We start from the raw sequence: 6,397 nt of genomic DNA on the forward strand, positions 1-6,397 counted from the left end.
TTGACGCCGTTTACCACACGTGTGGTTCTGGTAACGGATAAAGACAAACGCATCAAGTCGCACCAAGAAGAAGAGAGGTGCCTTTTAGCGCACCCGAGGGATTAGGTGGGGCATTATTTTCTTGAGGGGCGGCGCCCTAAGCATGCTTCCTGCCCGCGCTCAGTCCGACGCGCCCGGCGCCCACGACGGAGTATGCCCAGGAAAAGACGAGGATGGAGTGATTCCCCATTTCCAGAGAGGAGGCGATGTTAGTGCCGGTAAATACTCATGTTTCGCATAATTCTGAGCCTCCCCCCTACTCTTTCTTCTTTCGCGAATCTCGGGGCGGGAACAGTCATATATAGCAGAAAAATGAGCGAATTCACGCTACCAGAAGAGTGGCGCTCGCTGTGCAGCTCGGAGAATGCCGAGGGAATCCGTGAGTGCATTACAAGTGTGTTCAGACGACTCCTTTCTAATTTACTCTTGGAATACAACAATCCAAAGTTCCGCCAAGTAAAAAAAGATAATAACACGCTTCGCCGTTTCTCAAGCTCACTGCCAGAGGGCTTTGTCGATTTTCTTTTCCGGAGCATTGGCTTCGTCAAGCGCGGCGACACCTTCAGCTTTGAGGGATCGATGGAATCGCTAAAGCAGGGTGACGCTATTTTGACACACATCGAGGAAAGCGTAGAGAGGGAGAGGCTACGGGCTGTGGAATGGGATCTTGACCGTCTCCGACGCTTCGCTGCCGAGAGGACAAAAAATAGCCCCTTGCCGAAGGAAACGCCGCAACCCCCCGCGCTTCCCCCCAGAGTGCAACCGTCCCCGATGAAAACAGAAACGAACCAAGCGAAGCCCAGCGTCCCTGCTGAAGATCTGGCAGGTGGCAAAGCAGTGAAGGAAACAGCGCGCAAGACACTCCTGAACACTGGGCGTCTGCGAAACATCTTTTTCGACGCACGCGACTCCATTGTGCGCAGCATGCGCCACGGTCGCCCCTACGCATGTACGCAGAAGTGTTCGGATCACTGCGTCGAGGCCCACTGGCATCTTCTAACCTGGAGAAACATCGTGTATTCTCACCTTGCGCACCTTTCTGCGGATGGGACACGGCTGCCAATACAACGGCCCTCCCGGCCAACGGGGGCCTTAACAACATGTTCCTATATCGGTGGAAAGGTGCTTTTTTTTAATATTAGGGGCACCAGAAGAAGCATTTCGCGATGCAATATTGGCCATACCGCCGGCTGCGTGAATATTTGGTTCAAAACACCCGGGCGAGAAAAGCCGCTATTTCCCAGGGAGCGCCGCACACGCACACCGGGAACACGCCCCGTAAAAAAAAAAGCATAGTAGGGGTGTCAGACTCAGTGTACACCGATGATCAGCAGCACCGTAGCGCAGTGGAAGCGCGATGGGCTCATAACCCATAGGTCGTTGGATCGAAACCAATCGGTGCTAAACTTTTTCAGCTCATACCTCGATTAGCTGACGAGCTGACTCGCTGCGTCACAGCCCAAGGCAAGATGGTCGAGTGGTCTAAGACGTCACGTTCAGGTCGTGATCTCCCCTGGAGGCGTGGGTTCAAACCCCACTCTTGTCACACTTTTTCACCGAACAAATCCCCGCGTGTGACCATCTCCGTTAGGCTTTCCTTGGATCTGTTTGGTGGAAAACCCCCGGGAAAACACATCCACACTCCGCCACCAGCCGTGCATGTCGAGGACGACGTGGCAGCCGCGCTCACAGGGCAGCACACAGGCGCTACTTGCTGAGGACCCCCTCACACAGTTCTTCAGAAGCGGCAGCTTTTCCTCAAACAGGCGCAGTTTAGCCTGCACGCCCACCACAGCCAGTGCGAGCTGTTCGCGTTCAAATGCACGGACAGCATCCGTGTGCAGTAACGCCCGCGTGGTGGGCACCAGCTCTGCATACATGGCCGTGTCAGAGAGCTGCGTGGGTGGTAGAGAGGGTTTTCGCTGCTGCTGTTGCCCACTACCGTCCGTGGCATCATCGCCCTTGCCCCCAAGACCAAGTGCATGGGACTCTTCGCCCCTCTGCCTTGCCACATTCGTGGCGCTAACGAGGTCGCAATAGGTGCTGTGTAACCCTTTCGAGCTGGCGGTCGACTAACCCAAAATGGTATAAGCCCACGTGTGCGCGCCAGACATCCACGTCCTTGAATCGAAACTGCTTCCCTTTCGTCGAGTCCTCGGCAACGGTCAGCTTCTCGATCGCGGCGTCGACTAGCCTCGTGAACTTGATCACGTTGCCGCTGGAGTCCTTCTCATCCTCGTCGACGTCGCCGTAGTCGGAGTTGCGTCAGCGGTGTCGAAAACGTGGGCAAGATGGTCGAGTGGTCTAAGACGTCACGTTCAGGTCGTGATCTCCCCTGGAGGCGTGGGTTCAAACCCCACTCTTGTCATACTTTTTTGCGCGCTTGGCGGTTTTGTGTGGTGCGGGTTGTGTCTCGTCGTCTCCGGGGGGAGGGGGGGGGGGGGGGTGACGGCGTTGTGTTGGATGTGTGCTGCGTGCCAAGAGACGCGCGAGAAGGCAACAAAACGGATGAAGCGAATAAAAGAAAAAAATAGGGAATGGCGAAGAAGTAGGGCATTACACCTATCATCCTGAAGGCGAGAGGCGCAGGTGTTTTCTTGGGCGCGCTAGCGGGTTTGCTCGGCACACACGGGGGGTTTGGTTGCCTTCAGTTGTTAGCCGAAAGCGGCAGGTCGCTGGCGGGCTCGCGAACGGGGCGTCATGACGCGGCAGGGGCCACAGCAGCATCGAATTGTGTGTCGCACATCTTTGTGCACACACACACACACGCGCGCGCAGGCGGTCAGACGTAGAGGAAAATGAAGAAGAAGCCCACCAAAGGGAGGCACGCAAAGGAGCAACGCAAAAGACATGAAACGAGGGGGGTGGGGTGGAGGAAGGGTAATTGAAGGGTGATCAAAGAGACGTCCCTCCCCCCCTTCCCCTTCCCTTTACCCAAACTTCTACGAGTACTAGGATAAACAAAGGAGAGAGAGAGATCGTCAGTCTTCAATAGCAGAGTGAAGAACACCAAGAGACAGACGGGGAGGGGGGGGGGGATGATCGGTTCGTCAAAAGAAACACCATAGAGGCGTTAGCGCACCCCTGTGAGTATATGTGCATACATGTGCATGTGTGAGCACCTCGATATGTACATGTACGTATAACCATGAACACATATATATATTCATATACGAATATATTCATATCTCAGTGTACATGCGTAACTCAGCCCCCTCCCTCCCTGTTGGCTCATGACGACGTGACAAAATCATTACCACAGCACCCACCGGCTGTACACTCGCCCCCCTCCCCTCCTCCCTCTCCCCTCCGCCTGGGAATTTTTTTGAGGAGGTGGGGGGGCAACCCGCGCTGGCGTTTGTTAGGGCCTGCACCTGCTCTCCCCCTCCATGTCCCTTTGCTTTATTGTATGCGACGACACAATTCCCTCTATTTTTTGAGCTTGGTTAGATCAAGCGGCGCAATGTAGGGTTGCGAGGCGTCCTGCCCGCCTTCCTCGTCTAATGATCTCAGCGTCGCCGAGTCTATCAGGGACATCGGAGAGCTGTCAAGCTGCTGTTCGGGGACCTTGGGCGTTGGTGACAGAGGCAAGGGAGTCAACGGGAGCTTTGTCCTGGTACTCGGCTGGCTGGTCGTCGTAGATGATTTCGAGGCGACCGCTACCGAGGAAGAGCCGTGTTGGCGTTTTGGTATGTAGGTCACAGTCTGCGGCGGGGCGTAGTTGCTCCGGGTCGTCTGCTTCGACGACAGCTCGCCCGACAATTCGCGCCTCGCCGCGTTGGCCTGCAGTGGGCGGTAGCTGGTGCTGTATCTACTGTGCACCGACAGCGGGGTCGCCTTGGGGGGGCACATCCTCTTCATGGCGGGCTCCCTCTCCTCTTCTTCCATTCGTCGCTGTTTTGTCCACCGATTCCGCTTTTCCGATTGCACGGCTGCGCCTTGATACAGGCGATCCCAGAACGGCTGCCGCTGCTGTGTGCTTTGCCGAGTGCTGGTGGTCGGGGACACGGTGGCGTTCCTCGCCACCTGTGTTCCTGCTTTCGTCCGAGACGCTGCCGCTGCTGCTTGAGCGCGATAGCGACTGGCCAGTGCTCTCTGCTCAGGCGGCATGTGTGGCGCGCTCTCGGATTTCCTGGCGGGAACTTTTTTCACTACCCTGTGGGCAAGTGCTGAAGGCGCTGTCGTGTTTGTGGGAAAGGATGGCCTCGACGCACTAGTCTTGGTTAACGCACGCTTGGCGGTGGAGGGCCCTGACCCCGTGGCGCGCTGCTGGCGTTTGTGCGAATCGTGGCGGTGCATGAGTGGACCAAAGCGTCGGTACTCCTCCAGCTCACGACGGATGCGCGCCTTCAGCTCAGCGAGGCTGATGCTCTGCGCAGTGTCACAGGCGTCGATGCCCTCTTCGAAATCCGGCACCATACCACCCTCTTTCTGGATCTGCGCAATCTGCTGGCCACGCAGGGTAACCGAGAACTTATTGGAGCGAGGCTGATGACGCATGCTGGGCGTCGATCTCGAGTTCGTACTTGCGGAAGAGCGGCCCCCCTCCGCCGAAAAGCGCGGGGCCGACCGTTCAGAGTTGTGCTGCAAGTGACTTCTCAGATGCTGGGGCATGCGCTTCGGATATAACGACGAACTTGCGCTGGCACTGGCACCACGCTCGGGAGATTGGAAGCTGACGCTCGCAGCAGACGGCAGCCGGCGATGCGCCACAGACACACCACCGACAGCACGATTGTGCCACAATTTCTGCTCAGGCTTCCATGGGGACTGGTACAGTTTGTATTGGGCGTCTACGTGCGGCGCGGTGATCCCGGTGACCGCTGCATCTTCAATATCACAATCCGGAGACGTCGCAGCATCCTCGCCTTTGGCCTGATCGTAATCGCTTACCTCATCACCATACAGCAACTGCTGCCCGCGGTTGAGGAGCTCTTCGATGCGGTCGAGTGAGTCTTTGATGTCAACCGTTTCCTCACTGTTTTTGTTTAAAAAGCCGCTGGTGGGCGCAGCGGCGATCTCGACAGACATCACGGACTGGGGGATGGGAGGAGGGGGTGGAGGTAGGGTTGTCTCGAGGTTCTCACAAACGCACGGTGGAAACTCGAAATGTGCGATGGCTTGGCAGTGAAACCAACCAGAGACAAGGCAGAAAAAGGAAAGGGGGTGGAGGACGAAAGGAAAGAACAGTAAAATTACACACGCACACGCATAGACACCAAAGCAAAGCACAGGTGGGTGGGTGGGGAAGGGGGGGGGGGACAAACAAACAATGGGTAAAGGCAACGTATCGGGCCGGTGATTGGGGAGGGGAGGGGAGGGGAGGGGGGGATAGAAAATGAAGTGTGGGGAAAAAAGGGGGGGTACACACACGCTGGGGGAGTGATAGGACCCCCTAAACAAATCACAACACGCCCTTTGTGTGTATGTGTGTGATCGAGAAAAAGTAATCGAAAATGTATATGATGTAATAACGCACACAACACGCTTTGCAGCCAACTTGAAAGGCAAGACAAACAAAATATATATATATATATACACACACACGAGCAACGAACAATACGGGCCTGCAAAGTGAATCCGTAAAGATATATGAGTGCGTATATATATATGTGTGTATGGATGGATGTATGTATACGTGGATGAATATCTCAGAACACCCAGGCTCACACTAGATGATGTTATAGGGGGAGACGTGGTCTCTTTCTCCTCCCCACCCCCCTTTTTTGGCGTCCTTTTCTGTTGTGGTAATGTAAGCAGGTTTACTTTGAGGTGCGATCGTCAGAGGATGCCAGAGAGGCGGAGAGCAAGGAGAGAATCGGTGTGTGTGCGTGTTTTACAGATATTCACGTTTTTCCCTCTTTGGGCTGGGGGGGGGGGAGCGTATATATGTATATATATATATATATACACGTGAGCTTGAGTGTGTTGGCCAGAGGTGCAGCTCCGTTCGCAAATCACCTTTAAAAAAATGGGGAGAGACGGCAAAGTGAATAGAATTTCACCTAAACCACTTGTGTATAGACGGAAATCGGGGGTTAGGAGTCACCTCTGTTCGCTGGGAGGGAGGGAGGGGGGGAGGAAGGGAGGAAGGAGGAGGAGGACACAAAGTGTAGGACACAATGAAGCAGAAGTGTGTGTGAGTTTCGGAGGGATGGGAAGGGAGGTTTCATTGAGGAAGAGCACGGTCGGTACCAACAGAGAGCGGTGGCCACCATAACAGATTCTTGTAGCAGCGGAGAGGCACATATGCGTCTGCGGGCGCGTGTGCCCGCATGTAGGTTTTTCTTTGGTAAATGTATGCGTATAGGAGTACCCCCCAAGAAACGTGGAACACCTCAGCAGGAAATCAGGGGAG

General features: G+C 55.3%; 1 protein-coding gene across 1 annotated transcript; it reads left to right on the forward strand.

Moving 5' to 3' along the window:
• Positions 1–351: 351 nt before the first annotated feature.
• Positions 352–1,335, forward strand: JKF63_06945 (uncharacterized protein; the record flags this gene model as incomplete). The annotated part of the gene is made up of 1 exon (XM_067902892.1): positions 352–1,335. The coding sequence occupies one exon, from the start codon at positions 352–354 to the stop codon at positions 1,333–1,335; it is 984 nt and encodes a 327-aa protein (XP_067759251.1).
• Between the last annotated feature and the right edge of the window lie 5,062 nt (positions 1,336–6,397).

Source organism: Porcisia hertigi, chromosome 9, assembly GCF_017918235.1.
Source record: "Porcisia hertigi strain C119 chromosome 9, whole genome shotgun sequence".
NCBI classification, from domain to species: Eukaryota; Euglenozoa; class Kinetoplastea; order Trypanosomatida; family Trypanosomatidae; genus Porcisia; species Porcisia hertigi.